The 17933-nt window shown below is 34.6% G+C and overlaps 1 protein-coding gene across 7 annotated transcripts in view; it reads right to left on the bottom strand.

The window, feature by feature from the left end:
- Csmd3 (CUB and Sushi multiple domains 3) overlaps positions 1-17933 on the bottom strand; it is a 1145339-nt gene that overhangs the window by 80588 nt on the left and 1046818 nt on the right. For all 7 annotated transcript variants that reach the window (XM_052747788.1, XM_052747786.1, XM_052747792.1 and 4 more), the window contains 5 exons: positions 10958-11038; positions 10239-10352; positions 6339-6527; positions 5832-5978; positions 2638-2826 (listed from right to left, as the gene is read on the bottom strand). In XM_052747788.1, coding sequence (XP_052603748.1) covers positions 2638-2826; positions 5832-5978; positions 6339-6527; positions 10239-10352; positions 10958-11038 — 720 coding nt within the window. The remainder of the gene's footprint in view (positions 1-2637; positions 2827-5831; positions 5979-6338; positions 6528-10238; positions 10353-10957; positions 11039-17933) is intronic.

Below are 17933 nucleotides of genomic sequence, written 5' to 3' on the forward strand. Positions count from 1 at the left end.
AAAGAAAGAAAGAAAGAAAGAAAGAAAGAAAGAAAGAAAGAAAGAAAACCAGTCAGACCATTGTCTTGGGTCAGGAGAGTGAGAACAAAGCTGTAAGTCTGCATCTTTATTAAATATCTGTGGCCCCTCCCCCTGCCTGCCTGTCTATCAGGGACTCAGTTATCTTTAAGGGGCTGGTCACTAAGAGCTTGATCATGCTCCAATGAGTATATGGATAACACAAACTGGTCTTAGGATTTTTTTTTTCTTTTTCAGTGAGGGAACAAGGGTAGAATGGAGCACCTGGAGAATGGGAAGTGAGTGTGATCGTGGTCCATTGTACAAAATTCCCAAATCATAGGTAAAAACTATTATATTGGGGGAAAAGTAAGGCAATGCTTACAAATCCACTTCTTCCTCATAATAGCAAGAGTGCCTAGTTGTATAAAGGGATGGAGTTATTCGGTTCCTAACATTGGTTCCTTTCTGTTTGTCAGTAAGGGGCTATCTAACGTTCTAAAAGAAAAAATAATTATGGAAACTCAAACACAGAAAGCCAAAGAAATTTTCTAGTTATAATTTGCTCATATATATTAACTAAAACTGAAGTAAGTAAATATTAGGATGTCTAAGATATTGACCATCAAGGAGAATAATTCATTAAAGAACGTAAACAAAGGTGACATTAAGAGTTTGCACTCCATGAACAGCTCTTCCCAGTGACCTAGTTAGCAATACTCAAACACACAGGTCAAACATACAACAAATACATTTTTACAAAATAATCTTTTTGAATGTTTTGATGAAAACAAGAAATCAGTTTTGTGAGAAAGGTGTTTTGAACTACAAATATTGTATAATTTTACAAGATCAAATGCCTTTTTTTTTCAACTGTACTTCAACTTGGTTATTATAATTGAAAACTATAAATAAAAATGATAACAAAGTAATGTGATACATCATGTTAAATGTAATATTATGTACCTAAAACTAGTTAAATTATAGCATTGACTTTAGGAAGTAATAGCAAAATTTCAAAAAGTTTGGGATTTTTTTTTCTTTTAATATAAATCCAGTGGTTTGGAGGTATGATCAGAGTTCCAGATTGCCATGACCAGGAGGCTTGCAATCACCTGAAACTATTCCAGCTCTAGCATCCAAAGCTACCAGTATCTACAAACACCTACACTCACTTACAAATATTCATACACACACACACACACACACACACACACACACACACACACACACACACACATTGAGACACACAGGCACACAGACATTCACAATTAAACCTAGTGAAAAACAAAACTTTTGCTTACATAAAGATTACAAGCATGCATACATACATAAAAAACATATAGACATAAAAAATCTTGTGACTATAAAATGAAGTTCAAATATCAAAAGATTTTAATGTTCATTCAAAGTACATGTGATCTGGGGCCATTTTCATATAATTTTACTTCCTACTATTATAACATGATATCAACTATTTCTTTCCAAATGAATCTTAAATAAAAAGAGTGTACTAAGAAATTATTCTTGCTATTCATTGGTCAAAGGCAAGTAGACATATTGAAGTACACGAAACTATACCTCATTTGCATGTGCTTCACCTGTTAACTTGCTAGAGAAATGATGTTACTCAGAAAACTAACAGATAGGTTACTGCTTTCTACACTAAAGAAACAATAATTACTTCATGTCATGTATCTTTACATATACTTATGGGAGCTAATTTTACATGAATTAGAAATTTAAATCTAGGTAAATACAAGAAACTATTGCAGTTGTCTGGTAATTTCTAATCCTCAGATAATTTTAACTTGTTTGATTATATATATATTTTTTTGAGACAGGGTTTCTCTGTGTAGCCTTGGAGTCTGTCCTGGAACTTGCTTTGTAGGCCAGGCTGGCCTTGCACTCACATAGATCTGCCTGCCTCTGTCTCTCGAGTGCTGAGATTAAAGGTGTGTTGCGCCATCACCCGGCTGATTCTATATTTTAATTGACCAGTTCTACAGTTGATTTTTCTATAAGCTCTCTCTCAAATTAGATGATAATGACAACCCATTATTTATTCATTGAAAGTGTTCTGCCATTTTAAAATTAGAGCATTCAGTGTTGCTACAGAGACCTTTATATTCTATATTACATGCATATGTAATTTATAATGCAGGCACATATATGCATATGTATATATATTTGTATATATAAATGTGTGTGCATGTATATATTCATTTATAATGCATTTTAAGTCAAGTGGTGGTGGTGCATGCCTTCAATCCCAAGAATTGTAAGGCAGAGGCAGGCAGAGCTCAGAGTTCAAGGCCAGCCTGGTGCACAGAGGGTGTTCCAAGGCAGCAGAACTACACAGAGAAACCTTGGCTCAGGTGGGTGGGGATTAAGTTGCATGCCATTATTTTGTATAATTTAAGTTTATTTTGGCTTAATTTTACTACCTAACTCAAACACTCCCCTGCCTTTTTACATGACAAAGTAAATTTTGTGTCTTTATGATTCTTTTCCAGAAATACCTCTATGATGTGCTTCTGAATATGTATGTTTGATAATATCTATTTTGTGCTTAAAATAAAAAAGATAAGGTCAATGTTTTATTAATTTTTGTTTCTATTTTGGGATAAGATACTTCACCTTGGCAGGCAGGGACAGGTGCATCCCATGAATGATACCCATAGGAGGATTTTCTGCACACAGCACTGCTTTTCCCAATGAGTCGGAACCCTCGATCACAGGCCCACCGAACCACACTGTTCAGCTGTCCACCTGTCTGACTGATGATGTAGCCATGAGGTGGGGATTCTGGTGTGCTGCAGTAGAAGGCTTTTCAAAGGAAAAAAATAAACAGTGCTTAATTAGCAATTACAAGTTCTCTGTCATCCAAGCTTATGAACAACTAAGTAATTAGTGCTTACTTAAAAATAAGTCAGTTGTTATTTTATCTCAATGACCATAATACATTCAAACCTCCTTTAAAATGTCTACTTAAATTGCTTATTGGATGATTGACTATCCCTAGACTCTCTCATAATGTTGACTGTCATCTAACATGTCTTCTGCTTTTAAACGCTTTCTGTCACCTGTGGATATCCAAAAGCTCTACAATATATTATCTAATTCAAGAAACTGAATTACCTAGCATCTGAAGGGCCTAAATATCACAGTTTGGGAGTAAAATAGTAGAGCTTGTTGTTGACATGTCATAGTGAAGCTGTCTCTAGAGACATGTATCATAGTAGGGCATGAGTCTCATTTTGACAGGTGTTAAAATAGACCTTCCTACTTCATGATCATCTTTGAGACTCTATTACAGTTTCCTTTCTGATGGAGTACTTATAGAATTATAAAAATTGCCAATAAAATAAAACTTTGCTTTTCCTGAAGTCAGAAATGACAAAAGATAATGTCAAGTAGCTTTATCAGACGTATACTTTGGAGACTGTTCAGTTTGTTATGTTATAGTTAATTTTTGAAATATTTTCATCATCTGAGGACATAGAAAGTAGAAAATAGTGATGAATAGGTTGGTTTTAGAATATTTATGTCACAAACTGTCATGTCTAGCAGGGAAAAAGTATATCTTTAACATATCAAATATTTCTTGGTAGTTAAAAATGATGTTTTTCTTTATATTTATATCAAACTTTGCCACAGATATTAATATAAATAAAAACTGATTTATATCGTAATCAGTCTAATACTTTTAATTGTTTTGTTTTAAAAATTCTCCTTTAATTTGTGACAATCATGTAAAACAAAATTTAATGTGACAAAATTCAAATATTTTTGAGTATAAGAGTAATAAAATAAAATTGACTTATTTTATATGGTTAAAACACTGATTAAATACAATCTTAAGAATATCTCAGCCAGATGGTGGTGGTGCACGCCTTTAATCCCAGCACTTGGGAGGCAGAGGCTGGTGGATCTCTGTGAATTCAAGGCCAGCCTGGGCTACAGAGTGAGTTCCAGGAAAGGATCCAAAGCTACACAGAGAAACCCTGTCACAAAAAAAAAAGAGTATCTCAAACATATATTTAATTTTAATAATGTTCTTTTTTCTTCAAATTTATTAGGCTACATAATTTATAAGCAAGTTAACATTACCATTTAATTATAATTATTAACTCATTCTTTTTAAAATAAAAGTAACTAGGCAGGATTATTTTATATACACATTATATGGAGAGATATGTACAATATTTATTGATGTGTACAACTTTAATTATACTGAAATTCATAAAAATGAAGGAGTATGTAGTCTATCAGTGAAATGTATTATTTGTGGATGACTCAGAATTATATTAAAACTATTTATAAAGCATTTAAAGTTGAAACGATTCATAGTGATCAGCATCCTGGGATGCACAATTTCAACACTGAAGAAAGACATGCACAGTTGATTCCGGACTATTCTTCTAGCCCAGATTCAGCCTTTATTATCATATAGGATTATAGTAAAGAAAAAATGCATCCTTCCTATATTAGGGAACAGTTTTTATTCAAACACCTCCAAAAATAATTACTGTGTCAAAAATAATATGCTTTATTATAAAAAGGAAAGAACATAAAAAGTGGTGTCATCATGGCATGAAAAACATATCTTGAGGTCACAGCTTTCTAAATGTTATTCAGTTCAAAGGGACGATAATAAAAGCATTTTTTTGTCGTGGTTTTTAAGTGTCTTCAGAATTCTGTCTTTCAAAATAAGAGATTTTTAATTTTCTATTACAAAAGATAATTACTAAAATTACATCATTGTTTCTGCTTAAACTAATTTAATGTTAAATAGTTATTTAAAAGGTCATATGATATGTTGACAACACTATGACAATTTTCTGACAGTTAAAGAAAACAAATCTATTGAAAAATGAATTGAAATATTCAGTTTAATTAACCTAAGTTTTAAATACCTTATGAGCTTTTTTTTTTTCCAACAGAATATCTTTACTGATATTTGAGAATTTCATACAATGTACCCCAATCACACCTGCTTCCCTTTCCTCCCAGGTCCACCCTCCCATCTTTGTGCCCTCCCCAAAAAGAAAAGAAAATATACCAGGTTGAATTTGTATTGTCCACATACTCATTGGAGAATGGTCAAAATCCCAGGGGCCAGCCTCTTAAAGATAACTGAGACCTTTCCCACCCTACCCTCCACAAGAAGCCTTTAATGTGGTAGATAATTAATGAAAGGAGAAGGTGAAATTATTTCATCATGGAATGAAATTGAGGTATAGAAAGAGTACCCTAAATTTTTCAAAAAGCAGCAATGGAGGGTCTGTAATTCTTATTAACATTGAACTAAATATTATCTAGATTCCTCTGTTTAACTGTTTATATTATTTTCTGGGTATAAGTGTTTGTTTGCATGCATGTATGTGCACCAAATGCATGCCTTCTGCAAGCTGAGATCAATAGAGGGTGTCAGATCTCCTGTAAAGTGGAGATGCAGAAAGTTGTGAGCCATCTTGTGAAAAGAATACACATACTTGAAAGATCAATACATGCTCTTAATGCTGAACCTTTCTTAAATTTATTTATTTTAATTTAATGAGTACTGGTGTTTTGCCTGCATATATGAATGCATATATATCTGGGTGAGCATGTCAGATTCCCTGGAATTGGAGTTATAGACAGTTGAAAGCTGCCATGTGGATGCTGGGAATTGAACCTGGGTCTTCTGGAAGAGAAACCAATGCTCTTAACTGCTGCGTCATCTCTCCAACCCCATGCTGAGCCTTTCTTAACCCCCATTTTAACTCTTTAATAACAATTTTAACAATGACAGAGGTGAGATAGTTGCTAAAATTCTAAACATCACATACCAATGTATCTTATCCTGAAGCCTTTCTTGTTATTGCCATGATCTGCGGACCATTGAAGAAATACTTCGTGACCATTGCTTGTTACATTAAAAGCAGCTGAATAATCTCCACTGAGGGAAATAAGCACTGGACTCTGAATATTTGGTCCTTTAGAGAGAAAATAATATAATATAGATATAAATAAAAAATTATATCCCCATTTATTTCCTGTGTTTATATGCTTAAAATAGTAAGAAATATTAAAGTGGTTTAAAATCCGATGTACCTTATCATTAAGGGAAACCTAATACAAAATAATTTTACTAAGCATTTTAATGGTTTCTTTAAACTATAATTCACAAAAATTATCAATCTAACTACAATCTTCATATTAAATAGTCCATTTAATTAAAATATATCTATAAGACAAAAGTGACATAAGCAATTGTTTGTACTGAACATTCATATGTACAGCTAGAGTATTTGGACTAAATTTATGAATATCCAGTAAATATAACCCATGGTTACCATCATACACCTGAAGAACATCAAATTCCTTTTCTGTCTGGAAAAATTCTATAAACATGCTGATATTATAGCCCTTTTCCACAGAGATGCTCCATGCACACATTTGCAGATTTGGGTAACTGTCAGGGTAGCCAGGACTCAATATGACTCCTGTAGAATCCAGTCGAAATTCATTGGCAGGACATAGCACTGTGAAAGAAGGCATCATTACAAGGATTTTAAAACACAAACAAAGACTGTATTCTTAATACCAAATACTTGCTTTATGCTCATTAACCACAAAGAAGACAATAGCTGGAATTTGTGTTAAACAACATTTTTATTGCGCTACTTAAAATATGATGTGAAGACCTAAAAATTTATAATATTTGTTTCTTCTTTCCATTACATTGAAAATGCCTTCTTTATGAAAAACATATAATTAAATAAAAGATAATGCATTCATTTCCTTTCACTTCTTCACATTTCCCTAATTATTTCTGTATTCTTGTACCTTTCCTTCTGACTCTATCTATATGCTAGTCCCATTTTTTTTTCTCCTTACTCTCCTTTATTCTCCTTACTTTCAACTCAATTTCTTCTCATTCTAAACTTTCAACACACTCACGTGCATGGTCCAGTAATAAAAACCACTCTCTCAAGGCTTATTTCATGCACAGTTCTTTCTGGTCTCAGGAAAGTGAGTAAGCCATAAGGACTTTATACAGGTCCCAGTCACCAGTTATCCTGCAGCTCCTGGTGTTGGCTCTTACATGCTCACAAAAGCACAAATTATTAAATCATATTGCTTCTACAATATAAGACATACTGAGAATAACAAAACAATATAATTATGTTCTCTTACCCCCACCCAAAGACAATGAATTTTAATCTTGGGTTCATATCATTTGTATATTAGAACAACTAGTACAGATATCTATTTTAATTTAGGTTTCAAAACAGAGAATAACTGAATAATTAGGCCTTTCTTACTCCAAAAATATCATTTAAAAAAATTAAGTAAAAAATCGTAGAGTTTTTAGTGTAGACTTGTTTACTATGAATCATATTGTGCATAAATATGATAAATAAACCCATACATATCAAACAGGATTAAAGCTAGCGTAAACCAAAACTTTCTATTAAAATGAAGGGTATGAGTATAACAAAACTTCCAGTGTATAACACTGTTAAAGTTAAATGTTTTTAACTTTAGGTTGTACCACAGTTTCAGCATTTTCACTGAGGACACTTTAGTGATCAAGAAAACAGTGGAATGCAAAATCTTTAAGATTCTAATAGATTGGAAATAAATCACATACCATTTCCTAATTGAACTAGCATGCATAAATTTCTATAATTTGGTATTAAAACTCATCAAAAATAATTAGGTCATGACCTTAACAATTTCTTTAAATGAACTACACTTGAAAACATCCAATATAATGGATAGAATTTACTAAAATAAACAATTTGCATATTCATAATTTTTAGAGTACAGTTTAATATTTTAAACAACTTAATATTTTTGAGTTAATTTTTTTCCAAATTCTACAAGAATTGAAAAAAAATCATGAGTTGAAGGAATGTAAAACTACTCTTTAGCTGTGGAAAACTTGAAATACTTGAAAAGAAAATGAGCCAGAACTAATTTTCAGATTTTTGAATGTGACTATAAAGTGTAGTGATAAACATACTATTATTAGGTCTAAGTGGGCCCTAGGGTTGAATAGGAAAGTAATACTGCCTCTTTTGGAAAAATGAAAATATCTAATAATTTATAATTGAATGAAAAGAGTATAGATGTGTTCTAGAAATTTTAAGAGGAATGAGCACTTTAGTAAGTTTGTGAAACTTAACTTAAACAAAACTAGTAAGTCAGTTTTTTTGCATTAATACCTTACCAACTAATGTATTCATAAAAAAGAACCCATAGATTTATTCTAAAGGATGACCTATTAATTTTTTAGTGACCCTCTCAAGTGTTCTGTGACTAGGTATTGAATTTATTTTGCATTTTCTACAGCAGACAGAATAAGATATATAGTAATTAATCTAAAGAAAGTTCCAGTTTTAGAATTGAGACATTGAAAACATGGGAAAAGCTGGACTGTGAGATACGAAGGTTGTCCAGATTAGGTTGTTTATTTTCATCTAAGAATTATTGAATTGTGATCCAAACATAGAAACTCTCTTTGCAAGAGTCTGAAACTCATCTGTTTTGATGTAGGAAAACAAGCATGCTGTGGCTCTGTCTCCTCACATCCCTTAGGCCTGCTGAAGTATTTCCCCATGCACTATCTCCAGAGAGGAAGAAACCCTACTTTTCCATTGGTTTTTATCTGTGCATGAATATGTGGCCTATACAATCCTAAATGGATACAGAAAAGTTTTCCATGGAGGAAAGAGTTGAATGAATGACATCTACTCAACAAACATGAAGAGGTTCTAGCAGCCTTGACTGAGATCCTAAGACATTGTCACAGGGTGACAAGTTCATCCCTGCCTTTCTTTCTGCTACATTAAGAGACTCCTCTGAAGATCCTTCGTCATTTCATAAGGTTTCCAATTAGGCAGAAAAGCAAATGCTAATTCCTACATATTGCATAATTAGAATAATAAACAATGTGTTACTGTTATTTTGAGGCAGTGCCAATTTGTAATGTAGACTGGCTTTCTACTTCAGTATATAGCCTAGGTTGGCTTATAAATTCTGGGTAATCCTCTTGCATCAGCCTTCAATGTGTTGAGAATACAGATATGAGTCACATTGGAGTCATTATTTTTGTTTTAGGTTTTCTGTCAGCAATTATGATACTACTCAGGAAACAGGTTTCCATATGTCAGAAAAAAATTCAATAAAGGAAGTAATCCAAGAAGCTCTAATGTGACATAATAAAATAGTTCAATTTTGTTCAAATTGGCCACCAGTTATACTCAGGTACTATGAGTTAGATTTATGGACAGCACAAATCAACCGTAAATGAGGTTTGAACATCTTAATTTTATTGGTCTTTCAAATTCCTTCTTTAGCTGACTTGGTAACATAGTAAATCCCTTTAAATCCCTGTCCAGTTCTTTTATATGTCTCTTTGCATGATCAACGGACAGTAGAAAATCCTTTCTCTAAGCTTTTTCTACAAAAACTTTCATTGCTCATTTTGAACTCAGGGTCACATATGTCTCCATCAAGCTGTATCTGACCCAGAAATAGTTACTTATCATTATTCTATAGCTTCCTGAGATGTGTTCTGAACATGGTGTTGTGGAGGACCGCCATGGCCTTATACAGAGATGCTTATATAGCAACGTTTGTTTTTTGTTTTGTTTTGTTTTGCTTTGATTTTTGGTGTGTGTCTGTTGAATCCTCATCTTCTCATTCTTAATATGGAGTAAATAAAGGGTTATACAGCTAGATTAGAATTATATTTTTCCAAATAAAAAGAATTATCACCTTAGTCTTTATTTGGTGTTTTGGTTTGATTTGGTTTAGTTTTATCCTTCTTCTTCACCCTTATTCATGCCTCGTAGAGCAAAAATACTTCACGTAGTTTGAACTGACTTCAGGCTAATTAAAAATATTTAAATCTCAGAAGAATAAAAAAATTTTTAATTGGCACATCTGAGAAATAATTGAATTAAAAATACCTCATACGGATTATATAGCTCAGAATCATATTATCAGGCAAGTATTCAACACTGTAATGACATGTATTTTCTTTGAAATTTTGTCTTTTCTGCTTAAACACAAAATAAATGTTTAAGAAGTTAATAACCACAAGTTAAATGTTGCAGTGTGTGTAATCCCAGCACTCAGGATACAGAGGCAGGTGGAACTCAAGTCTGAGGCCATCCTGGACTATATAGGAAGACCTTCTCTCAAAAAATGTAAATTAGCAAATGACTGCAAAACATCTATACCTTGACAAACTGGAGGCGCACCATCCATCTGCAGTCGTTCTCCAAGTCTGCAGGTCAGAATTGCATTTCCAACCAGTGTAAATCCTGGAAGACACTGATACCTGATAATATCACCTGTTAACAAAAAAAGAAAAAAAAAAGAAAAGAGTAGAACTTCAGGCAAGCTACAAAGTTTAGCTGAATAGCTGTGTTCACTTTAGAAACAGACTTATTTTCATTTACACATTTTTAATCAGTGCAAAAATACCATCAATTGTAAGCACGGGTTACTCTTAAACACTGAAGAAACAAGAATTGATAGCGCTGATCAACCACAAATGAAGGAAGGAGTAAGCTATTGATCCATTTTTGATGAGGGATACCAGCTACACAGAAGCAATTGTCACAAGGAATTTATCTTGTTGACATGAGTATAATCCTTCAGAATGTGTCTTATTGTTAGAAGATTGCCATGCTATTGTTTATTACTAACCTATCTAGTTATACTTCATGGCATTTCTTCAAGATTACAACACATATCTAATATGCCCTTGACAAACAGCTTTCGTGGTTCCTGTTTACTGTTTCTACTCTTCTTTGGATTTTTTTTTTCTCCTTCATTATCTCAACAAACCCTATCAACCCACAAGCTGCTGCAATTGTGCATGTTTCTTTTTCTTTTTAAGAAAGATAGTTGTTCTATAAGGGTATTCTTTGAAAATTGTTTTAAAGACTTTTACCTATTTCAAATTCATCATCTTCTGTCAAAATTTCTGCATTAGGTACAGGTGGTGGAGGCTGGCACACTCGTAGTTGGTAGGCTAGAAAAATAAACAATATTTGTTTATTCCTTTTGGAGAAACTCCATGTATACACACACATATCAAAAAATTATGCAAAATTTTTGGAAGAATGAAATGTATTTTCATTTGTAAAGTTCCAGTTACTCATTTAAAAACAAGACTACAATAGAGGAGAAAACAATTACTTCTTTAGTTGTTAGAATAGTTTTGTGTCTTACACTGCATTTCTGCTCCCTCATTCATGTTACATGGTTAGTAACACCTTGTCATTTTTTTCCTTAGAATGATCATATTTTAGAAATATGTGTTTGTGTCGTTATTTGTTCAATGCTTTTCTACCCTGAAGGTTCATCATAGAATTCTTTGAACTTAGGAAAGTGACTGACATCAAATAACAGCTCCGTTTATAGGACGTTTTAGGCAATATTATAAGTACTTTGCTAATAGTATCTCAATTGACAATCACAAAAAAAAATCTTATATCTATGTAACTAGCTCTATAATGATACTATTATTGTTATTCCAGAAATTCCATGAAACTAAATATCCATATTATTAATGGGAATTCAGTGTGCTGTTTATGTTTTGTATCTGTCATATACATCACTAAACTGTTGATAATAATCTACATGGTATTCAAAGCTTTGCTCCTCAAGCATGAGGAGAAGAGCTCTGATTCCCTGAACCTACATACAAGCTGTACAGAGATATCTGGTCAACCAGTTAGCTGGCATTGGTGAAATCTGGATACAGCCACAGACCTTGCTCAACAAATAACGTAGAATGAGATTGAGCAGAACACCCAACATCAACTTCAGGCTTCTACATACATACTCACACATGTAAATATCGCTCTCCCTCTCCATCTTCCTGCCTCCCCCTTCTCTCATTCTATCTTTCTCGCACATACATACTCCTAGCATGCATTTACACACACTACACAGTTCCATACACAAAAAGAAAGAAGGAATTTAGTTTGTTCACACTAAGACACATTTCCTTCCACAATTGCAGAAAAATAAACAAGTATTGGAGTTATTTTCCTCATTTCCCTATTCTTGGTTACAACGAATATACAGCAAATGTCTACATTTTAAGTTTATAGTCTGAGATTGGATGTGCTAATGACTTATTTTCCCCAGGTCCTCTTTTGAAATACTGATTTAATTCCTATGAATCCTCCAGGAATCTTTTGATTTGACATTACAATGCTTTACCGTATATTCATTGAAGGAAGAAGCTTTGCTTGCCCAAAATTTGTCACCATCATATTGAGTAAAAAGTTTTTCACAATCTTGTACTCTTCCATCCTTAGTCTTTCATATTTGTTCTTGCTTCATAAATAGCTTCTATGGGAGTATTTGGCAAATCTTTACCTTTTGTACCATAACTTATCATGGCCCATTAGGTTGTTCATCAGATTTATATTAGGTTCCTACTGTGTGTCATATGTGATGATAGATGTGAGAAGTGCACCTGAAAAAGGTACTATTACTATTTCTCATACATACATTGATAATGGATGAGAAAGATGGGAATCAAATAGTTAACCAGTAGAATTAGACTAGTTGAAGCAAGAGGTATGTGTGATGGTGGTAGCAGTATGTTGTGTGTGTGTTTGTGTGTGTGTGCCTGTGTGTATATGTATGTGGGTGTCCATGTGTGTGTGTCCGTGTGTGTGTGTGTGTGTGTCCGTGTGTGTGTGTGTGTGTGTGTGTGTGTGTGTGTGTGTGTGTGTGTGTGTTTATGTTTGGAAGAAGGAGGACACAGGGAAGAACAAACCTCCCAGAGAAGACAGCATAGACATAGAACGGAAAACATGGTGATTGTGAGCAGAAAGAGGAAAAACAGAACTGAGCTGGGGAAAAAATGAACAAGATATATACACATACATACACACACAGAGAATATTCAATATAATAAGTAGAAATGTCTGAGAAATATTTTAATAAGTGTTCATTTGGGTTTCCATGGAAACAACCAAACATCCCAGGCTACAGCAAAGACTATTGGTTACTCTCCACAAATTGATCATAACATGCAATTACTGAAGACAACTTTCACATATTTTATTGAACATTGAGTAGTGAGTTTGCTGCCTACACAGAGACTTCAGTCTTACCAGTGTTCACAGTACTGGAAGTTACTCTGCTTCCTAGGAGAGAAGAACAGTAACTAACAAACCATCTGTAATTTACATGGTTACTTGCCTATAAGATATGCTGGTGTGGTAGAGGTACAAATATTGTAGGAGTAATCAACCACTCTGATTGGACTTAAAGATCACTCTGTGAGAGATCTTACACTGCCCAGGTGACCTAGAACCTGAGACTTAGATAGGTCATGGACCTAGGAAAAACCAAATTCTACTGCTCCCCTATAAGAACATAGCAATACAAAGGACTTATAACAACAGTCTGCTATACCCATAGATCAGTGCCTTGCTCATCCATCATCAGAGAAGCTTCCTCTTGCAGCAGATGGGAATTAACACAGAGATCCACAAGTGGACGATGTATGTACAGAGTGAGAGATTTGGGAACACCCAGACCTAAATAGGATGCCTTCATCAAACTCCTCCACTCAGGGCTCAAGGAACTATGTGGAAGAGGAGGCTGAAAAATTTAGGAGCCAGAGGACTAAGAGGTCTTTTGTGAGATAGTGTCTCCTAAAAATTATAAGGAAGCTACTCATGATACCTCAACATTATCCCTGCCTGAACAAGGCCTGGACACTGACAATATCAATAAACATGCTGATGTGGGAGGAAGGAAGCACATGGAGCCACAACCTTAACACAGAAACTACAGACAAATAATGACTGCGAAGACTGGGAGAATTAGTCTTCCTCAGAGACAAGTCCCCTTATTCGGTATCCAGTACCAAGTGGTCTGCCCTGAAATCACATTCACGGAAGCAGTACTGAATGTACTTAGCCTACACGTGTGTGTGTGTGTGTGTGTGTGTGTGTGTGTGTGTGTGTGTGTGTGTGTGTGTGTGTGCGCGCGCATGTGTGTTATGAATCTGAGAGAGAATAGGGGGTCATAGGAGGAGTTAGAAGGAGGGGACATGAGAGGAGTTGGAAGGATGAAAGGAAGGAGAAAATGAAGTAATTATATTTTAACTGCAATTTTTAAAAATACAGAAAGTATTATTAACCATAAAACCAAGTTTCCTGCTTTACACAAAGTGTGCTCTAGTTACTGCTGAAGAAGATATGAAGGTCTAGTACAAAAATCACCAATTTAACATGGGTAAAAACTCATATTATTTCTGAACTGCAAAACAAACTTATGTCTCTGTGTTTGGGGCTGCGTGGGAGAGAAAAGTTGACCTGGAACAGTGGTAGACCAAACAACACATTCAGTCACTGATGGAGGCAAGCAGTAAAAAATGATGTCCCCTAAGTTTTAAATAGTCTGTGCACATATTTTATTCCACATTTTTCACTGAATGCTCTACTTAGAACATTCCCAGTTATGACTATTAAGAAAAAAGATGCATAGAATAGCTCTTTACGGTTTCCAAATCCACAATTGATCTCGATCTCTATTCTTCTCAAAGGAAGTATTTTGTTTCATGCCATTCAGCTTTCAAGCCTCATTTTACTCTTTAACAACAACATAGAGGCATTGTGTTCTGTGTTCCAGTATCTTAAAAGATAGCTATTATTTAAGTAAGTGCCATGTTTGAATGTGCATGGATATCTGGTTCCTGGACCAATAAGTTTACTTCTAGCAATAGTTTTAGAATTTGATTCTGGGCATATTTTTTGGTTATTTTTAATTTCCTATTTTCTTTGCAGTGCAGCATCCAACCCAATTCCAGAAAAGAATGCCACATTTATCTATGTCTATTCAACCGAGCTATTAGAGGCTGGTACAGAAAAGAAAACAGAACCCAGGCAAATTGCCATTTTTTTTTTCTCCAAACCAGAAAAGCACAAGTACATAACCTTTTTGCAAAGTAAGGACATACTATTCTTTATAGATGATAAAAATAATGTTCTCACTCCATTATAGACACTAAGTCCTGGGTTAGTTCAGTACTGACTCACATTAGGTCAGGTATGACGGTCTGTAGATAAGAAACAGGTCTGGGGCAGGAGGGCAGGGAGGTATTGATAATTTTGTACAAGGTTTTGCAATTTTTAGCAGTATTATTTTTAAAGTAGCCTAAATTTAAACAGTTTCACTTGAAAGCATAGTAAAAGTTCTTTAATAAATGCTTCCCAAATTGTAAAGAAGATGGAAAACAGAAATATCCATACGTATATATCTGCGTACACATATCGCATTTGGAGAAAACCTGCTAATGAGTTAACATGAACCACAGAAGTGCTTCTGTTGTGCTTACAACTGTCATTTCTGTACCATTAATATTTGAGATAAGAACCTACTTTGCGTCTAGATGAGGATGACTGTCAGAAAGAGGAGCAAATACTAATCCTTGGCTTAAGAAGAAGAGGAGAATCTGTGTCCTGAGGAAGATTAACAGGAAACACCTTTAATTACTTTCCAGAATAAGGAGTCACAGAAAGCACTGGAAACAAAGGTATCAGGAGCTCTCAGAATCATCACAGGAAAATTCCTGTGTCTGTTGCAAGAATAGACATCTTCCTATGCACATGGGTAATTGAATGTATCGTGACACAGCACTGAGTCCATTAAAGTCTGAAACAAAGGGCGTTCTTTTTTATGGTTGAATTCCTTGCCCATTAGCAGATAACAGAGGGCATTAGCAGCGATAGTGTTTCTTTGCAGGCCTCTGTTTCTGCTCCTACTCATTCATCGCCATATCCTGTGGGACTTTTACAGTAACATACTATACCTATCATTAGCTATCACTTTAATCCACTGTGAATATTCAGAACTAAAATAAAAAAGTGGATATGTGCTGTTTGGAGCTGACTTATTTCTGATGTGAGCTGTCGCCTGGTGATTATAAACAGTTTCACTAAGAATGAACAGCAGACAAGGCAATTATTTGACCTTATTGGAGCAAGATGTGAACAACACCTTGCTGTAATAAAAACTGCGAAATAAGAATACTATTTAGGCCATACCACTTGTGCAAGGTTGTTCTACATCAGTTAATATGAGTGAATATTATACTCATACCAATAACATACACATAGACCATTTCTTCCATCAAGGAAAACCAAAGATCATAAAATCATTCTAATGTTTGGACAGCACTTAGTCCAGAAAACAACTATGCTTCTTCAATCTTTCCACCAAACCATCTCAACACAGTTTAAAACATGTTACCCATCTAGCCACAGTGGATTTTGAGATGCAATAGTGTCCACCAATGGTGCATTGTCTCGCTAATTATAACAAGTCAATAAACTCAATTTTGTTTAATAAAAGCTGTGCTGATGATGATCTCTGACTAAAGGAGACAGTAAGACAAAAAATAGCAGAAATTGTAATAAATATATCAACACAAAATATCAAAATATAGCATATGCTTTTGATGAGACATCTATTTATTTAATCACTGGGTTCATTTTTACTTATCTAAATAATAGTAAATAGAATTATATTTTGCTTATACAGATTGTATCTATGCAGTTATATATTGTTTTACCACTTAGTTTACACATATACATACATACATACACACACATATACACACAACCCATTTTAGTATCCACATTCTCTGCACACATTGAACATCTAAATATGAAACCTTTTATGAGTACTATTCTCTCCTCTCTCCGTCTCTTTGTCTGTCTTTGTCTGTCTGTCTCTGAATCTGCCTGTGTCTCTGTCTCTATCTGTCTGTCTCTCTCTCTCTCCCTCTTTCAACTGAAATGTATGCATAGGTTATGACTCTACTTTGTATAAGGCAAAGAGATCATGCAGTTAAAATCATCCTAAAATATTTTATATAAATGTGTCTTTATATCTGCAGAAGCACCTTTTAGGATAAATCTTTGTATAACTAATGCTTTTTCCAAATACAGAATCAACTGTGTAGAAACTACGTCCTTAAAAGATGGCCAAACAGATATTATTCCCAAAGAGCATTCCTTGGGAACCTGCAGACCACTAAAGATAACACTTGCACAACTTATTCAACATAGAGAAATAGAGCCAGTGCCTACCTAGAGCCTTCACCCTTATGGACTAGTGTTCTTGGTTCCTGCAGGTAATCTCCATACTACTAAAGGAGAAAAATAAACATTCCAATCTACAATGGTGTCTTGCCTGCAAGAAATGCAATTTCAATGGTGTCATAAAGCTTGAGGGAGTGGCCAACCAATGCCTGGTTTGTCTTAAGGTCACTCCATGAGATGGACCCAAGACCAGGTGCTTCTTGGATGACCAAGCACCTGAAACTAGATAGCTCAGAGGCTAGGTTAAAACGAACTATTGCTCTACTAAAGTACTATAGCACTAAAATGACTCCCCATGATACTCTGCTATACACATAGATCAGTATCTTGCTCAGCCATCATCAAGGAAACTTCCTCCTACAAATAAAGAAAACCACAACCAGACAATATGCAGTGTGTGAGAGACATTGGAACACTTAACCCTAAATGGGATGGATGGGTTGTCTCCATCAATACTACCCACTCCCTTAAGGCTCAGGGAACTCTGTGGAAGAGGAGTAGGAAAAAGTGTAAGAGCCAGAGGAGATGAAAGGAACCAAGAAAACAAGTCCCTCTAAATAAGGATGATTGGGGTATTTATAAACTTACAGAAACTGAGGCAGCATGCACATGGAATAGAGGGTCTGCACCAGGTGGGGTCCTGGAGCTGAAAAGGAAATTGTACATATGCTTCCAGCCCTGATGCAGAAGCTATGTCTAATGATAACCACTTGTAAATGAGAAGTTAGCTTTCTCAAAAAGTCTCCCTGCAGAAACAAACGACTCTTAAGGGTAGGCCACATGCTCACC

This window comes from Peromyscus californicus, unplaced genomic scaffold, assembly GCF_007827085.1.
Source record: "Peromyscus californicus insignis strain IS unplaced genomic scaffold, ASM782708v3 Scaffold_20__1_contigs__length_68692818, whole genome shotgun sequence".
NCBI lineage: Eukaryota > Metazoa > Chordata > Mammalia > Rodentia > Cricetidae > Peromyscus > Peromyscus californicus.